General features: G+C 36.7%; 1 protein-coding gene across 6 annotated transcripts; it reads right to left on the minus strand.

Moving 5' to 3' along the window:
* Nucleotides 1-6,715: 6,715 nt before the first annotated feature.
* Nucleotides 6,716-9,952, minus strand: LOC142641091 (universal stress protein PHOS32-like). Of its 6 annotated transcripts, none has more exons than XM_075815470.1 (3): nucleotides 9,135-9,952; nucleotides 7,681-7,727; nucleotides 6,716-7,152 (listed from the first exon to the last, which is right to left on the minus strand). In XM_075815470.1, exons 1-2 carry the CDS (start codon nucleotides 9,784-9,786, stop codon nucleotides 7,720-7,722), a joined length of 660 nt encoding a protein of 219 aa, XP_075671585.1. In that variant the 5' UTR covers nucleotides 9,787-9,952; the 3' UTR covers nucleotides 6,716-7,152; nucleotides 7,681-7,719. The 6 variants fall into 6 exon arrangements, with proteins under 6 accessions (XP_075671585.1, XP_075671586.1, XP_075671587.1 ...); XM_075815471.1 differs by having other exon boundaries at nucleotides 6,716-7,190; nucleotides 9,135-9,938; XM_075815472.1 differs by having other exon boundaries at nucleotides 6,716-7,148; nucleotides 9,135-9,891.
* Between the last annotated feature and the right edge of the window lie 9,501 nt (nucleotides 9,953-19,453).

The raw sequence follows: 19,453 nt of genomic DNA on the forward strand, positions 1-19,453 counted from the left end.
GCTCACTGGCTCTAAGACTGACAAGTTTATATCACATAATACAACTCATCCACTTTGAGCGGATCACCCTGGCAGAGTTGAGAGTATTGGTCCTAGCTGAACTGCATCTTACTCATTAATTTATGACTCATAAGATAAATATGCTCTCCATGTATGGAACCCGGCCTATGACAGTGCTTTCATTTTACATGAATGATAGATCAAGCTAGTGTGACTGAAGGCTTTATAGATGTGGCGGTACTATTGTGTTGAGCCATCGAGGACTGTACTTCCCTGCATTAAGCTAAGGAAACAAGATGTGGGATATCATGGCATTTTGCATCAAGTTATGGTAGTCCTTGTAGAGATACAGTCTTTTGGTAAAAAGGAGCAAATCAAGTGTCATATAAAATGTTACAACTTTTGTCGTAACTATTGTACGTGCTAAATTATGATTAGTTGATTGTTATTTTCACATTAACCTACCACTTTTTATCCACTCACAATCTTCCACTTGGACAATTGCGGCATAAGTTATGGCATTTTATATGGTCTTAGGAATTTTGGGTTAAAAATTACAATTGTAAAAACTATTTATTAATAGAATATAATAATTTTTTAAAAGGTGAAAATACACTATTAATCTCTAAAGCTTACCTATCAAGTATTTTTGGTCCCTAAAGTTTTAAGTGAATATTTTTAGTCCCTAAAGTTTAAAAATGAGTATTATTAGTTCCTCCACAACTTCCATTAGTTTTTTTTTTTTTTTTTTGGACTTATGTGTCTAATGGACTAATGACATGACATATGTTCCATGAAGTGACAAGCATTTTATTATAAACAAATTATAAGTAAGCAAATCCAACCACTCTCACCATTCCAAGCTCTCACTCCCATGACCTAAGTCTGCCATTGTTTTCGGCATCACCACAGCACCACTGGCTCCAGCAATACGGTCTCCCTCCTCTTCGGTTCTACTCCCCAGCCCCTTCTGGTCGCTAACACAGCTAGCAACCTCAAACGAACTCAACCTCCATAAAAAAAAAAATAAAAAAAAACAAAAAAAAAACAACAACAACAGCAATAATTTTTCCAAATAGATAATAACCCAAATTCCAACCTCAAATCCATATTAGACAAAGACTGGTCCAAGATCTAACCTGGAATTACAAATCCCAAAAGAAAATTGTTCTCTGTAGGGTTGTGTTACTGAGTTTGACTTTGAATCTTTGAGATGGGTTTAGGGTGTGGGGTTTTCGGGTTTGATGGGTATGAGGCATTTTGGATGGAGGTTGGATTTTGCACGTGGCTTTGTCATTTAAGGACTAGGATCTATTGATTGGATCGGATTATTTCTCTTTCAGTAAAATTGCTGCTTTTATGGAGGTTGAGTTTGTTTCTTGGAGGTTGAGGTTTTTTAGGTTTTTGCCAATTTCTACGAGGAGGAGGTGGGAGAGAGACGAAGTACTGATCGGAGCTATTAATGGTGGTGCCAGAGACAATGGCAAACTTTGGGTGGTGGGAATTGGAGGAGAATACTTTTTTTAGATAGGGAGGGTGGTGAGGTTTGCTGGCATGTAATTTTTTTTATAATAAAAATAATTGTTACATCATTAAAAAAATTATATGTTATTGTTTCGTGAGAAACTAGCAAAACAATAATGGAAGTTGATGAAATAACCGATAATGCTCATTTTTTAAAAAACTTTTGGGACCAATACTCACTTAAAACTTCAAGACCAAAAGCACTCAACAGGTAAAACTTTGGAAACCAACAGTATATTTTTACCTTTTTGAAGAGTACGGCAATTTTGAAAGCATGAGTTGAAACCAAAATTTCCTTGAGTAAAATTTGTATGACCTAGCCTTTTTTAGCTCTAGTGCCACACTAAAATTGTGATTTGAACTCATAATTTCTGTTCTTAGCATAAATAGAGACTTCAAATTACGTTACATTGGGAAACCTTTTTATTTAAGCATAAGTATGAAATCGTAACTTGATAAGAGAACAAGGCACAGGTGATAAGCCGACAGTTGCAAATTAATATTTATTGGACAAATTAGTAACTCATGGCTTCTTGTTGGTACTACTTTAACCATCTTTGTCAAGGTTGTGCTAAAGATTGTTAGAAATTTTTTATGAGGAGGAGTCGGAAATTCCAGTTGAGAGCCAGAATCTTGGAAGCCTACTATTGATGGATTATATTTTGCCTATTTAGATGAAATGGAGAGGGAGTTTGAGAAGGAGGAGATTCTTGAGGCACTTAAGGAGGCTGAAGGTGACAAGGCCCCTGAGCTGGCAGGCTTACTATGGCTTTCTTTAAAATTTGATGGAGTGTGTTGGAGGGGGATGTTATGGTTTTTTTTGTGGATTTTCATAGACAATGTGTTTTTGAAAAATCTCTCAATTCCACTTTTCTATGTTTGATCCCCAAGAAGACTAATGATATCAATATTAAAAACTTTTGCCTTATAAGTCTTGTTTGGTAGCCTTTATAAACTTTTGGCTAAGGTGTTAGCACATAGACTTCATAGTGTTTTAGATAAGTTCATCTCTGATTCTCAAAATTATTTTGTTGGAGGGAGGGAAATCCTTGATTCGATTATGATTGCAAACAAATGCTTGGAATGTCGAATGAAGAGTGGTACTCCTAGTGTGATAGTTAAGTTGGATATTGTGAAGGCTTACAATCATGTGAATGGACTGCCTTATTTTATCTTATGGAAAGGATGGGTTTAGGGGCGAGGTGGGGGAGATGGATGAAGGCTTGTATTACTACAATTAGGTTCTCAGTTCTTGTCAATAGTTATCCAGCGAATTTTTTTGACTATTAACATGGTCTCCAACAAGGGGATCCCTTGTCTCCACTCTTATTCCTATTGGTTATGGAGGTGTTGAGCAAGTTGTTGAAAAGAACAGAAGTGGTAGACTTTCTTTGTGGTTTTCAAGCAGGGTCTCATGTTTAAGGGGGTTTGAATAATTCTCACATTCTTTTGGCTGATGATATTGTCTTGTTTTGTGATGCTTTCAGGAAACAATTATTATATATACAAATGATGCTGATTTTCTTTGAAGCTATTACAAGCTTGAAAATCAATGTTGGCAAGAGCGAGATTGTTCCTTTTAAATATCCTTTAGTAACTTGGAATAAGGTTTATTTGTCAATAGAGTTAGGTGGGCTAGGATTTGGAGGATTAAATTGCTAAACCAAGCATTGCTTAGAAAATAATTATGGCATTTTGGGAAGGAAAGTAACAAGTTATGACATCAAGTTTTAGCATCTAAATATGGTGTGACTGGAGGAGTTCGGTGCACTAGAGGTGTAAGAGGGACTCATGGGTGTGGGATGTGGAGGAGTATTAGGGCAGGGTCATAGACAAGTATTGCATGATGTGGGGGAGGGTCATTGTATTTGGTTCTAGTATGATCCTTGGAGTGGACATACTCCTCTTACGGATCTGTTTCCAAATTTGTTTACTTGTTCTCTTTCTAAAGAAGCTCAGATTTCTAATTTGGTAGTTTTTGCATTAGAAGGAGTTTGAATTTACAGTTGCACCAAGATTTTTATGATTGACAATTGAAGGATGTATGTTCTTTTTTTGAGCTTTTTCATTTCCATATGCCAAGGGGTGAGGAGGATAATAACCTAACTTGGAAGTTGACTCAAACTAGTGTGTTTAATGTGCGATCTTATTATAATTTTTTTGTCTGGTCCTCTTACTGATGACTTTCCTTGGAAGAGTATTTGGTGTGTAAAGGTGCCTAAAAGGGTTTTTCTTTCTATGGATAGTAACTAGGGATAGGATGGTCACCATTGATAAATCTTGTTAAGAGAGGGCATTCTCTAGTAAATTGATGTTGCTTGTGTCGTTGTGATGAGAAATCTTTGAACTATCTTTTACTCCACTGTAAGTTTGCTCATGTTTTATGGAGCGAAAATTTTAAGGTGTTTGGGATCCAATAGGTGATGCCAAAGACGTTAGCTCTCTTCTTTATGCATGGAGGGATTGGTTTAAAAAGCATCTATCAACCATTTGGAATATGGTTCCTACATGTCTAATGGGGTTAGTTTGGCAAAAACATAATACCCATACCTTTGAAGATAAGGAGCGACATTTTGATCTCTTAAAATCTCTTTCACTTGGTACTTTGTTTCAATAGGCTCGTATTTGGGGATTTATGCAATGTCTTTCCGTTCTTGCTTTTTTGCATTCCATTAGTTTTAGCTCGTGTTATATGTAATTTTTTTTTTCATGTTTAGAGTGTTCATCATTGTGAACATGATGTTTATTTCATTCAATATATGTCTTATTACCTTTTAAAAAAAATTTGTTAGAAATTAGCCGAGCTTGGTTGACGCAGTTGCTAGTTGCCAATTAGAGAGTGGGACCTAGCTAGGTAGCTTTGATATATCCAAACATAGGACTAGGATTTGGATTTAGTGTGCCATGCTCTAGAAGCAAGCAGCCAAGCACCACAAGTACCAGCATGAAAGCATGGTTTACGCAATGAAACAATCACATACAATATCCTAAATGTAAATGTATGTATGCATTTGATTTTTTTTTTTCCAGATAAATACAAGTGTTTTGAGTGCTGTTGATGCCCATTTTTTGAATCCGCACCCAAAAAGCCCATATGGAGGAAAGTCCAATGAAAAGCAAGGCCCAAAGGCCCGCCAAGAAGACCAAAGAGCAAGAGAGGTCCAAAGAAACAAATGCAAGGGAAAGCAATTTGCAGCAAAATACAAATCTGCAGCCGAATATTGCTTTGCCGTAGAATACAGTTCTCCAGTAAAATGGCTTCGGCAGATAAAGACAAATTGGACCCAAAACCCTTTTGATCCAGTCAATATTATTTGGCCCATAAAGGCCCAAATCCTTTTGTATGAAAAGATAGGTGTGAAAATTAATATGACGAAGCACGATGAAAAGAAACAAGGAACAGCAGGAAGTGTCAGCAACAAAAATTGCGTGAAGGAAAGAAAAGCTAAAACAAAGGAAATGACAAACACAGCAGGAAACACATGAAGAAATAAGACAAAAACATGCAACAGAACGAAACAAAACTAATCTGCTATGGCAAAAACAGCGTGAGAACGAAAGAAGACAAAAACAGAAAATAGTGGAGCAAGCACACAAGGGCCAGAGCATCACCAATCTGTACCCAGCCGATACAAGGGAAGTGGACCCACGGTCAAGAGAATTCAGAGGGTGTGGTTTGATGGTGGAGGAAAAAATGGGTCTATATTTGGTTTCCAGTCGTGACTTCTTTTGGAAATATATCCTACTGGGATGGTATCTTACCCAAAAGAAATAGTAGCAAGAACAAACAAAATGAAATTTTGTCACAAAATGAGTAATGGTGCAGCAAATGTATTCTGAGCAGAGGTAGTGGCCGGGCAATCATTAGGTTGGTGGGCAATCCTAAAGGAATGCCCACAACAAACCAAAAACAGTTGGTGAAGCCCTAGGGGTAAAAGGAGGAGCACCGAAGGGGGGAACCCATGATAAGAGAGTTGTAAGCACCTAAGGAGGGAACTTAAAGCGAGAGAGAGGCACCTAGAGAAAGGGACCCAAGAAAAGGAAAGACCAAAATGGGGAACAACCCGCGGCAAGAAAGTAGTAAGAAACTAAGAGTCAAAAGAAAGGAGAGAGAGAAAGAAAGAAAGTGGTAAAAAGAAGAGAGAAAACATGGCAGGAATAAGAGTATGCATCAATAGATCATCTTTTCCCTTCTTCTTGGCAAACCCACTCTTTGAAGTCTCCTAAAAGTAGTAGTCAGTAGCCATTTAAGCCTATTCTCCAAAATACACAACTTTGATGGCAAAAGCCTATGACAAAGTTGTTCAAGTTGGGGTTTAAATTTCTTTTTGGTTTACTCATTCTTTAAAAAGACTCAATATTTGATTTCGATCGAAAATATATTTAGTTTCATTCGTTAGAACTTATATTTGTTGTATTTAGTTATTCTGCTGTAGCACGTTTTTATCACGTTTGCTGCATCAGTTGTCCTACTGTGGTATTTTTACTTGCAGTATTAGTATTATGCTATAACACCTTTTTTATTATATTTGCCGTGTTAGCTATTATACTAACTAAACCTTTTTTGCTAAAACTTTCTTCTTTCTTTATTATTACGTATTTTACTTTTGACACACACTAATCATTATCCTACCGTAAGTATATACACATACATTGTTTCTCATGTTTTGCAAAATTAGATTTTATGTATGAATATGTGAATCCATATGTGTATTTCCGAATATATGTATGTATATATTTGAGAATATGCTAACCCATGCAAACTAACATTTGCTTGATTGGTATTTTCTTTGGGTTTTAGATTTGTTTATGTGCAAGAAGTAGAAAAGTATTCCTGCAGTAAAAAAATATTCCTGCAGTAAAAAATGAAAAGTAGTCATTCATGTTGTAGAAAAGTGCAAAAAGTTTTACTGCACAGCAAAAAAGTCTATCCTGTGACAAAAAACTGGAGAAAAGTTCATTCTATAGCAAAAGCAAAGGATAAGCTCACTTTGCAGCGTCTTCCCTTGGACTTTGGACTCAATGTTTGTGCACAAACTGGCAGCGGCAGAATGGTACTTTGAAGCCCATTCAACGAAGCACCAAGCCCAACTTCCTTCTTTGAAAAAGCCTAAACTAAAAATTGTCCAATAACATCAAGACTTGTGTCTAAGGTACCAGAAACGTAAAAAGAATTCTTGTCAAGTGGCTATGCTAGTAAACATAAAACATTACCATTACCATGAAATACCGCTGAACAGCTTTTTTGTGTTACAAAGCCAGACAACACTTCTTCTATGGTGCCAAGTAAATAGTTAGTGTAAAGAGGAAACTAATTTGTAAGAAAATCCGATTCACAACACACAGTAAAAAGCTGTAAATGAATATTGACCAGCATAAGAGCTGGTTCCTATACAAATATTGTGGGAGAGATGTACGCTCCAGAGAAGCTCACCCGTAAATGTATACCATGCACTTCATAAAGAGGGAAGGAAACTAACAAGAACATACAGACAGTGACCAAAATGCAACACCACCAGCATCCTTTTTACACAGAAATATGTCCACCAAGAAGCAAACCCCATTACATTCTTAAAATTTCTTCACTAATTTGCAGCCTCCACATTTTCCAGTTGCGCTCATCACTTTCTACAACATAAATCCAATGCCCTATAGTAAATCAGTATCTGCTATTCACCAGTGAATCATAAATCAATTGATGTATAACTAATACTGCAATTCAGAAATTGACAAGCTTATGCATTGAATGGCATATAAATAGAGCATTTGATTTGAAGCATATAACAAAACCACAGTGAAAATCTAACTCAGGCCAAAAACTTGTTCAATCTGCAAGGACAAAGGACTACCAAAACCTTGTGTCTAAGGTTTTAAAGTTGGAGCATGTTGAAGTTCTGAATGATTTATCGTTGGAAAGAATTCCACATAGATGAAAAACTAGGGGAGAATAATCCTCTTATTTCTAACAACCTCCCCCTCCCCCCCCCCCCCCCCCCCCAAGGAAAAATAAAAGGAGAGAGAGCATAAAATGTTCTTCAAGCGAGTCAGTGTATCTCATAATGACAGTGTAACTTCAAACAACGGTTGTTTAAAAGGTGGATGAACAAGGATATGTTAGCATAAATTATTAACAGAAAAAATTCAATTATGCATCACCTGAGCCCAGAAGGAAATTTCCACTGCACTGGACATACATTAAGCATCTGCTGACACATGCAAGAATAGCAATAGTTAGTCAAAAAATTAGTTAAAAATCTTTAAAAAGTAGTATTTTAATCTTCAATCCTTTACAATTGAGACAAATTATTTTGTCACATTATAATTTGTCACCCTTTAATAGTAGATTGGCGGTAATTAAAATGAGACAACATCAATAATGACTCCACCAGTGATACCAAAGGTGTTGGTGAAGTCAAGTCCACCTTCAGTTCAAATCATGAAACTATTCTATTTGGATCATAAACAAAGTTCCAGTATACCCCAATTATTTAATTTATAATATAATTTTACAGAATAACAGAATTGGACAACGAATTATTAGCAACTCATCTTCTTGATGCAACTTTTGTCACAATCAGAAATGATCATAAGAGGGGAAAAGAGAAACTTTCTTATGTTTGATGATCGAGGTATGCGGAAGCACAATAAATGACCAGGGCTGTTGGCGGAAAGCTCCCAAAAATAGAAACAATCAAGAAAAATTTAAGTCACCACAGTAGAGAAACTAAAAATGAAGAGTATAACAGTTGGCTCATCTGACATCTTTTGTAAAGCCATCTGTGTTGAAACTGCTAACTTTCTCTCATCTTGTCCAAAAATAAGCATCCTTGAGGTTTGCACCACCCCATCCCCATGAATAGATACTTCCAAGCCCATCCCATCCCATCTTATCCTACCACTCATAAGTCATAACTATTACACTTCAACATCCTCAAAGGCTCAAATCAACTTCTTTACAAATCAAAGTGTAGCTTATTAATCAATGGCAATAATAACCAAAACCAACACTCAACCTTTGGTAACGATAAATTCGATTTATTACCAGTTAAAGAAATAATTGAGAGTATGACTTCATATAGAATAAAATGGAGGAAAAAAAAAATATATATATAACTGACCTTAACTAATTTGATAAGACTGCATAGCCGACCCCAACAAATTTGGAACTAAAAGCTTTGTTGTTATTGTAGTATAATCATTCAATCACACAAATCACCCCCATAAAACCATTAGGATTCAACCACACCACACTAAACCCAATATTATTATACACAGTCAGTTCAACTTATTACTACACGCCAATAGCTTGTAGCCCAACAAACACATCCTCGTGTTTCCAACAGAAGCAGATTAAATCCCCCTCCCCCGTTGTAAGTATCGACTATATCCAAAATATAACTTATAACCACCGCCATATAAAAACCGTTGGCACTTGCCCAACTAAACCTTAACCCATGGTAAACTACCAATTTCTCCTTAAACCTCAAAAACCCGTCAGTGAAACAGTAATTTTAATCTAATTACCGCGCGATGAAATGCGAAAAAATGCGACTTAAAACTGTAATTTTAGAAAAGTAATAATAATTAAAAAAAAAAAAAAAATCCGATACCTTTGGGATGGTCGTCCGAGGCGTCGTGGTCGTTGTCTTCCTCCTCAGCCTCAGGAACAGGGTGGAGTTCAACCTCGTCACCAAGGATGATGTTCTTGTCTGCCACGTCAGCGGAAGAGTTATTGTCATCGGGATAACGAACCACAACAACAGGGCAGACACAGTGATGTACACAGTAATCGCTGACGCTGCCGAGACGCGCCTTGGTGGAGCGTTTGGAGGACGCGCCGAAGCCACGGCTGCCCATGATAACTGTGCTGAGGCCGAGCCTCTCGACCTCGAGGCAGAGCCGCTCCTTCATGTCGTGGTCCTTCACGATGTGGATTTTGAAGGGGATTTGAGCCTGGACCAAGGGCTGAGCCAGGGAGTTGGCCTTAGAAGTCGTGAAATTGTCCAGCTCGTCCTCGAGCTTGCGCTGCTGGGACTCGGTGTCGAGGGCAGAATCGGGATTCTGGTTCAGGGGAGGAATGGAGGAGCAGCCCCAGTCGGCGCCGTAGAGGACGCAGGTGGGGCGGACGTGGAGGAGGATCACGTGGTCGCTGGGGCGGAGGTAGTTCTCCACGGCCCATTTGACGGCGTACGCACTCTCGTCGCTTAGGTCGACGGCGATCGCGATCTTGCGGTGTGGGTGGGTCACCGTTAGGGACGTCATCACGGTCACGGAGGTGGTGTTTTTGTGAGTTTTGACCGGTGGGAAAGGTTGTGTTGTGTGTGAAGAAAGAAAGTGAAGAGTGAGAGGTGGAACGGGAATGTGAAATTTATACAAGTAGAGAAGCTGAGGGAGGTTTAAAAATTAAATTAATTAATTTTCTTTCTTTCTTTCTTTCTTTCTTTCTTTCCTACAGCTGATTACTTAATAGTAATAGTTGGTTCCTACTTCCTAGTAGTTTCTTTACTGATCTCAGACGTTTTTTTTTTTTTTTTTTTGGTTGCCCACAGTGTATCCTCAAGGCTTTCAACCAGAGACTAATCACTGTTCGTGCCGGGAGAGCCCTACGAAGGGGTAAGCCACGAAATTCTTTTCAAAGTGCAGTGAAGAAGACTCGAACCAGGAAGACACCTGGCGAGCGTCTAAGCACTTTGAGACTGAGAGCTCTACCAACTCAGCCAACCCCCTGGGTTGATCTCAGACGTTAATAATAGTATAACTGTACTCTGCTGCCTTGGTCCGCCCAACCCCAACTTGATGCTTCTTTTTAATTCTCTTTTAACTCAAGCATCATAAGCAAAGTTAGAATTTTTTAATCATTTCATCAGTGTACTTCCACCTAATTTTCAAAAGATAGAGATAATAATTTAATTGTACGGAACAACTGAAATTTTTAAAAAGTTTTATTTAAAAAAAATAGAAAAGAAAAAATAAAACTAATTTAAACTATAAAAAAAAGTGTAATATTTCAATTTTATTCATGAAGTAATGCTTAATTTGATTTAGTTCTTTTAGGTTTTACATAGATTTGTTGTTATCTTGATGTGGCATACTTGCTTTTTCTACGCAGGATTTATGCGGCAGAATTAATGGATTTATTACACTAAGATGTTATGAGTTCCACACAAATCTCACAAGTAAATTATCAATCAAAGTTATAGCACAAAAAATCACAATAATAATAATAATAATTAGTCGCTAATCCGTGCGAAACTTATCTATTTGTGTGGTAAACTAAAATAATTTTATAAAATCTTAAATTAATTAAGAAACTACACCATTACATGATTTGCTCTTGTATGATTTCAATTTGTGTTATAATTTAATGAAGAAGCCATAGCTTACAACAAATTTGTCAGACAATTTCAGATACTGCAAAAAATAACTCAAAAATTTAGATTTTAAAACTTCTGAAAGACCAAAAAAATTAAAGAATCAAATTATTCACTACTTAGAAATTATTGAAACAAAACAAAATATATATAACTAAAAAATAGAAAAATATAAGAAAAGATTGGGTTACATTCAAAAGAATAATCCATAATTATAAGTTTGCACTCTATCATAAAATTATCACTTTAGTGAAGTAGAGAGATAATAATAATAATAATAATAATAATAATAATAATAATAATAAATCAACGTTTGAGTTTGAGTTTGAGTTTAAGTTGGACTTATTAAAGAAATAGAGTTTTACTCCATGATAAGTTTGGATTAAACAAAAATATTTTTGTTTAAAAAAAATGAAGAGTTTGAGTTTAAGTTGGATTTGTTAAAGAGATAGAGTTGCAGTGTTTATTAAGTTTGGACTAAATAAAAATAATTTTATTTAAATAAAATGATAATTTTATTTAAATATTATGTTGACGTGAAAAATTGTAACAGTTTCATAAGTTTCGGTTATATATATATATATATATATTTAGATAGATAGATAGATAGATAGATAGATAGTAATAATAATAATAATAATAATAATAATAATAATAATAATAATAATAATAATAATAACAACAACTAGCCTCATCACACGCGCTATGCACGGGTGATGAAACTCTTTTTTTTTTTTTTGAGTTTAATGTAATTGTTTAATTTAAATTTAAATTTATCTTTTATTTTTATTAGTGAGGTTACATAGGAATGAATTTTTAAGAAACTAAAATTTAAGATTTGAAAATAAGTAAACGGCTAGGTTTATTGTGTGCTAGTTTTAGGGGAAAAAATGGTGCTTACTATATTTAAATAAAGAATGCACTAATTTTTAGAAAAAAAAAAAAGTTTATTAGGTAGAAGGTGCATATGCTAGAAGTTGTTGCACTTTAGGGAATTGAAATGCTGGGAAACATAAAATACTGATAAAAAACATAAGTAGATAGAAACAACAACATAAGAAATCTTAGCTGGAGGACGTCCAAGGTGATGCTCGTCCATGGTGGTTCTCGTCTAGGATGTCCTTCACTGATAGTACCTTCTCAGGTGCTCAATATTTCAGGGGTGCTCCAATTTTCGTCCATTAAAGGCTTCTAAGTAGTATGATTCCTACATTTTGTAATTGATAACCCTGTAGGATCCTTCCCAATTAGGCCTTAGTTTTCCGTGGACCAGATTTCTGATTGCTAAAAAGACTCTTTTTAGGACGAGATCTCTAATGTTAAATCGCTTGGGCTTCACCATTGCATCGTACTGTCTGGCCATGAGGTTTTTATACCTCGCTGTCTGGCCATCGCATTGTACTATGGATAATAATTAATGTTTTCCCTTCGTTTAACAATATTATACCTTATATTAGCAAATATATATATATATATATATATATTATACCTTATTCATTGGGAAAAAAAATCTATATTATAACTGATAAAAATTTAAAAATCTAAAGAAAAAGAAAAAAGAATTTTGAAATAATTAATTTGTATGGACAAGTGTAAGTAAGTTTGAGTTTGCTAACTTTGAAGGAGACCATTAATCAGAAAGTGATCAAAGAGAAAGCAAAATATGAAGAAACTCCAAAGCAAGCCAAAACAGTGTAGTCTATTTTTGTATTTATTTTGAGTCATGATGGTGGATGGTATCTGGCGGTGACTGGTCTCCAAGGGGCTATAAAAGTATGATCTATTATTTAGCTGGGCATAGCTGCATCCTGCAAATGTACGTAGTTGTGTCCATATTCAGGTCACTTATCAAACTCATAGTCTCTTTTTATTTTTAGTTTTTAGTGACCATGGGACATAAGCACTGTTCCTAAGCAAGGGAAAAAATACCTGGACCGGCGGCTGGACGATTTCATGCTTTGGTCCGCACATATCGCTATTTCATGTGTGTGACATGGTGAATTGTCATTTTGTTTTAGATGAGTACAAAACCTATTATTTCACACATTATTTTGAGAAAGCTCTGGACAAAATGCTCGGCTGGGTGACCGTCAGGGTCGTCATCACGGAGTGGCACTCTTGACATTAAGATGAGCTGTTTTGATTAGGAAGGGTGTGTGAAGAATGTAAATTTAATAGACAAAGCTTGGCAGAGCCATCCACCCAAAATTTTGAAATTTTCTTTTATATAAAAATTAATTATAGGATTTATATTCTTAGCTTTGCCCCCAAAATTATATGAGCTTTTTACCAAAAGAAAAAAAAATGTGTTAATTTTTTTTTAATAAATTTTAATATTCAATGACTTTGCAAGTTGCAACTTTTAAAAAAACACTAGTTTGGGTTGCACATGTCACCCTTTTGGTGAGAAAATTAAGATGTAATTTTTTTGAAAAAAGTACAAAGTTCTATACTTAAATTTAAAATAGTTTTTTAACATATGAATATCTATTTACTATGACAATTTTTTAGAATCTATTTGCTAAATATAATATCTACTTTTTTTTTTTTTTATACTAAGAATGATAATAAATATCATTATTTTCAACTATAAACAAATCAATTTTGATAAGATATTGTAACAATATATAAAATTTCACAATGGATGATAATATATGCTACAATGGAAACTCTTAATCAAATGAGATACTTGCAATTATTTACAATGAAGATTTTGTTATCCATGCATACTTCTCTCTTTATTTTCTTATTTTATGAGCATAACTATGATGTTGAACTTACTTAATTTTTAATATGAAAAACCCTTTTAAGCAAGAAAATAAATTAAAAAAGAACAAGATAACAAAAGACATATGCCATCAAAGTTTCCATTAGACAAAATTATAAGTATAGAAGATTTTAATTTAATAAATTAGTGTTTTCTAGGTAACAAATAGAACACCATATATCACCATTCTCACTTTCCAGGCATGGCTACCACATAAAATTCAAAATACACAAAAAAAGAAAATTGGGCATTAAAATTCAATGGGGTGTATTTTAGACATTTACATGACAGAATATTTTAGAAATCATAAGATTTCATTAGGGTTTATCTAAGAGTGTAACAGTTGGGGTATTAGCTGCTTTACAAAATATAAAGAAGGGAAATTTTCAACCTTAGTTTAGGGAAGGAATAAAACTACCCCAAATATAAAGGGTGAAAGTGCTTTTTTGCCTCTCTTGTGTGTGTGTGTGTGTAAAACCATGTGTGTGTGTGTTTTTTTTTACATTAAACAACGTGCTAAAAATAAAGTCAGCCTAGAAAAACTGTGCATAAAACAATAACTAATCAAAAAAAGAAAGAAAAAAAAGTCTAGCAACCTAACAAAATTTCATGATATTTTTACAATACCTTTATTTTTAGCTATGGTGTGTTCTAGTCTAATATTTTATTTAATAGTAATGCTATGTCCATAATATTTTCACAACAAATTTTAGGTGGTAAATTGTTATTAGTTTTAAATTGTGTATTTAAAAAACAAACAAAAAGACAATTGAAGAAAATTGTGCCTGAAACAGTGAATTTTGGCTTACCAAATTCTACTAAACCGAAAAAGAAGCCTAGGAACACAACAAAATATTACAACATTTTCACAATATCTTTTATTTTCAGTTGTGATAGGTCTCGGTCTGATATTTTATTTTTTATGTCCACAATAATTTCACAGCAAATCTTAAGTGTTAAATTGCTACTGGATTTAAATTGAAACCACCACTTTAAATGGTGTATTAAAAAAAAACCAGTTTAAGAAAATTGTGTGAAATAATGAATTTTGACTCACCCAAATTGACTAAAAAATAAAAAAGAAGTCAAGGAATACAACAAAATGTCATAATATTTTCACAATACCTTTATTTTTAGCTATCGTAGGACCCAATATGATATTTTATTATTTTATTTTAGAGAAATGTTATCTCCACAACATTTTCACAACAAATTTTTGATGAAAAATTGTTATTGGTTTTAAACCGGGTCCATTATTGATATCACTTTTTTAACCATCAATAATATTTTGCTACTTAGAATTTGTTGTGAAATTATCATGAAAATGTTGTAAACTTAGCATTTTTTTTATATCTTATTTTGATTTATATGGAAATGAGATCTCAGCAATTGTAAAAATATTGTGACAACAACAAGATGTTATAATATTTTTACAATACATTTATTTTCAATTGTGGTTGATCCTAGTCTAATATTTTGTTATTTTATTTTGAGTAATAAGAAATTAACACCTCAATAATTGTGAAAATATTGTAAGAATATTTTGAGTCAGTGTACTATAGCAATATTGTGTCCACACATATAAATATTTAAAATAAAAAAACAAAAAGAGCACAAACTAAAACATTGGCATACTATGAAAAGAAAATGTTCAAAAAAGGCCAGCTCAAGCAAAATGGTGAGTTTTGCCTCACCTAATTGAATAAACCAAAAATTAGTGTAAATTGAGGTTGTAAGCACACAATTGTACCCGGACCCAAAAACAAATGTTGGGCTCAAGCCCAATGAGCCTTATACAATAAAATTTGTAGAGAATGAGTCTGAAATCTAGGTTCGGGATGTTGGAAGTTGGTTAACAGGCTAGAATGCCACAAACTGTGCAAATGACAAATGAATATGACAAAGGGACCTCCTCGGAAGTAAGCCGAGGATGAGTCGTATAAATACTCTCTTTCTGTACCAAAATTTACAATACTAGCTCTTGTGTTTCTTAGCAGAAAGTGTCGATCCCCTCTCTCTCCTCTTGCGTCTCCTTATATACTTCTTCTTCCTCACTAGTTCATCCACGTGTCATACAAATCTTTCCTTAGATACTTGTCCCATCCACCACCTTCTTAAAGTCTCTAAACAATAGTAAGAAGGCTGAGCTGTACTGTTCAAAAGTTATTTCGTCATTAATGCGGTCAGGGAGGTAGATGTAGGGTCTTTAATGTGGTGGTAGCAGCTTTTTTCTTAGATATTTCTCACACGTCTTTGCTTCTAAATGGTGTTTAGATCGCCCTCTTACCCATCAGTTTTTCTAGAATCTTGCCTCTAACCCCTTTAGCAAGTCCCAGGGTCATTGTCGAGCTTGTCCGAGGAGACATTCCTCCTCGGACAACTCCTTGGACCTCTTAAGTGTAGACTGACTTGTGGGCTTAGAAGCCCCCTTGATAAAAATAAACTGGTATGAACCGATCAGGCCCAAAACCCAAACGCTTATTCAATAGCCTTTACCCCCTACAATAGCCCCTCAAAACTTTATTTTGACCCTCCCATCCGAGGAGAGAAATAGAGTTTTGATCTGACCAGAATACCTCTCGCACGCTTTATAAACCGTCACGCGTGTATGAGTCCTTTCGTTCCCTGAAAACGCCTCTGACATAAGTTACATCCTGTTCCCCACGTTCGACGGTGGGATGCGCATCCAACGGCCCAGATTAGCTCTAAAAATTTGAGCGGGACATTTTTAATTTCGAGGCCGCCTCTCGCACGTCGAAACGCCTGGAAACCTGCGCCTTCATTCATTTCTTCAGAAATCAATCGTATCTAAGTTTCAATCATTACCTTTTCTCTCCAGAAGCTCGTGAAGAATTGCATACCCAAATCTCGTAAGTTCTTACTTTCTTTACTCATTCCTTCTCGGCTTCTGTCCTCGGCCACCATCTAACTTCTTTTCTCTCTCAAACTCTCACTTTCGCTTCTCCCAAATGGGTAGGTTTAAGTGCTTCATTGATACCAATGCTGGTATGGAAGGTTTTAGGGCCAAATATCAGATTCTTAATGACGTAGGTCTAAGGTATTGCCCAGTAGAAGCCGTAGGCAATGCTAGAAGAGAGGGAGAAGTCATCATCCCCATGATTGCTTTCATAGAAGGGGGGATGACTTTCCCCATGAGAAATGTGACCAGTGAATACCTTTGTAACCATAGGTTATGCACAGACTAATGCGCACCAAACGTGTTTAGGGTCTTAGGTAGTGTCGATGCTCTGAACGAGCAAATGGGCCTAAACCTCACATGGCACGACGTTGCCTTTATGTACGAGTGCCACAAACTAAAAAATGTAGGATATTACATTAAATCGTGGTCTAGCATAGTTAGGCTGATTTCCTGTCTGCCTAAATCCAACAAAGGTATGAAGGATGACTACCTCATCGCCTTAGGAAATTGGCATGACGGTCCTCACTGCCTAGTCGAATGGGGAGAACCAGGTGTGACTCCTTAGGAGTTAAACTTACTAACCCATGATTCAATCCTGCTGCCTTTACCACTTTTTAATTTTTATTGCACGTTATTCCTTTTTGTCTTGATGTTTATCACTAGTCTGACTATGTTCTTCTTCTCGGATGTTTTTCTTTACAGATAAACAACATGTACGCCCACGTTTCAGCTTCTGCAACGTTGCCGACCTGAACCGCGTCCTTCGCTCTAAAGTCTTCGTGAGTGAAGATTTACAAGTGAGAGCTGCACACCTGATATTATAATACGATCTTATATTAGTGGACTTCCAGGAGATTGAAAACGCAATCATCGCGGGAGATAAGCGACGTAGAAGGATAGACGTGGCAAGACCAGGCTTCCTTTCCAACCATGATCTTCTCGATGATCCCACTACCATTCTGTACACACGCCCGATTAGAGCAATTCCCCTCTTGGCGCACTCACAGATAACCGCTGTCCGAGAAGAGCAATCGTCCTCGCTACATTCATTGGACGAGGAGATAGACCAATTCAAACTCGAGGACGTCAAAAGGCCTCAAGGAAATCCGTTCGTCATTCTCTCGAATGAGGAACACGAGCCCGCCGAGACCTCGAGGATACAAGGTTTGGCAATTGCCCAGCCTGACTCAAGCTCCAAAGAAGAAGAAGAGATGGACGCTTTAAAGCAATTGATGCATAAAAGGGGTGCGAGAGTCTCTTAAAAGGGCGCAAGTGGGTCGCAAGCCCCTCCGTCCCTGCCTCCACCCCTTCCCTCCGATCCTAAACCTCCCGTCACAGAGCCTAAAAAGAAGAGGAAGGGTGAGGCCGAGAAGGCCGATGAGGAGAGGTAGAAGAAGCTGAAGCAGCAACAACCACAACAACAACAACCAAAAACCAATAAAGGCAAGGGTTGTGCCTCTTCAGTAGAAAGCGGGGAGAACAGGGACCTTGCTGAGGTGCGCCGTGCACCGGCTAATTGGTCTCTCGAGCTTAAGCTAGACGGGGCACCAATCTCTTGCCAATCTAGCATTAGGGTGTTCCAACAAGGCCACGCCCATCACCTATCTGACGCCTTGGAACGTCCCTTCCTGCTGCCCAAGGACATGGAGGCCCTAGAGAAAATGAGCCAGCCACATCTATTCCTTTCGCTAAAAAGGGACTTGGCACTGGTGAACACCTTCACTCCCTCACTTTTCTTATACCTTAATGAAGGAAAATGCTCTTCATATCCTTTAGAGTCGTGCCACTAATGATATATTTATTTTGACATTTCACTACAGGCCATCCAGGAAGTCTTTGCAGCCGAGAAGTGGGTGGAAGATTCTCAGAAGAAAGCTGGACTCGAATTGGAGCTAAGGCAAGAGATCGAGAAGGCCTTAGGTCAAGCTCTTGCAAAAACGAGAAGCTAACCACTTAGTTGGCAGAGCTGAAGAGGGAAAAAGGACGGCACCGAGGCCAGCCTAAAGACAATGAGGACTCAGGTGGAGGGGCAACGCAAGCTTCTTCGTCAAAAGAACGAAGACTTATCCCAAACTCAACAGGAAAATTCTAACCTGAAGAAGGAGCTTGCGAGGATGAAGGACGAGGCCCTCACTCTCAAGAACTCCATGGAGGCCGCAAAAAAGATTGCTTACGAGGAAGGGGTAGCGGCGACAGAAAACCAGCTAACAGAGGAGTTCGCTGGGCTGTGCTGAGAGTATTGCCAGCAAGTTTGGGAGGAAGCCTTAAATGTAGCAGGGATTCCCTCAACTTCCGAGCAGAGGAAGCTCGAGAACATTTTGCTTCCCCTAGACATCCAGGAGATAGAAGAACTTCCTCTTGTCGCCACTTCCCCTAAGACAGCACCTTCGATGCTCCCTCCTACGATCCTAAAGCCATTCCTGCTCCTACAGAACCTACGAGTTCCAATAAAGAGAAGGAACAGAGTGAAGATGCCGAGAAGGCTACGAGCCAAAGCGCCGAGCCTAATGTCCCTCCACCAGTGGCCACTGACAAGGGCAAACAAGTCCAGTCCTCTTTTGAAACGGGGCTAAAAAGCATAGAAGCTGCCAGCACTTCCGAGCAGAACCCCCCTTCTAAGGCTTAGGGCTTAGGCTAGTTAGGGCTTAGGCTAGTTAGGGCTTCTCTTTTTGTCATGTAAACAATTTTTAAATTTTTGGTTTGAATGTACATTGACAGAAACTAATGACAAACTGTTTGGTTTGATTTTCACTTACCTTCCAATTTATTAGTATAACAATGCTCATCAACACAAAAATGAATGAATGGAACAATTAACACTACTTGCAACATTTTACTTTGTGGTGACTTTAAATAGAAGCACACATACTT

The sequence above is a fragment of the Castanea sativa genome, chromosome 6 (assembly GCF_040712315.1).
Source record: "Castanea sativa cultivar Marrone di Chiusa Pesio chromosome 6, ASM4071231v1".
NCBI classification, from domain to species: Eukaryota; Viridiplantae; Streptophyta; class Magnoliopsida; order Fagales; family Fagaceae; genus Castanea; species Castanea sativa.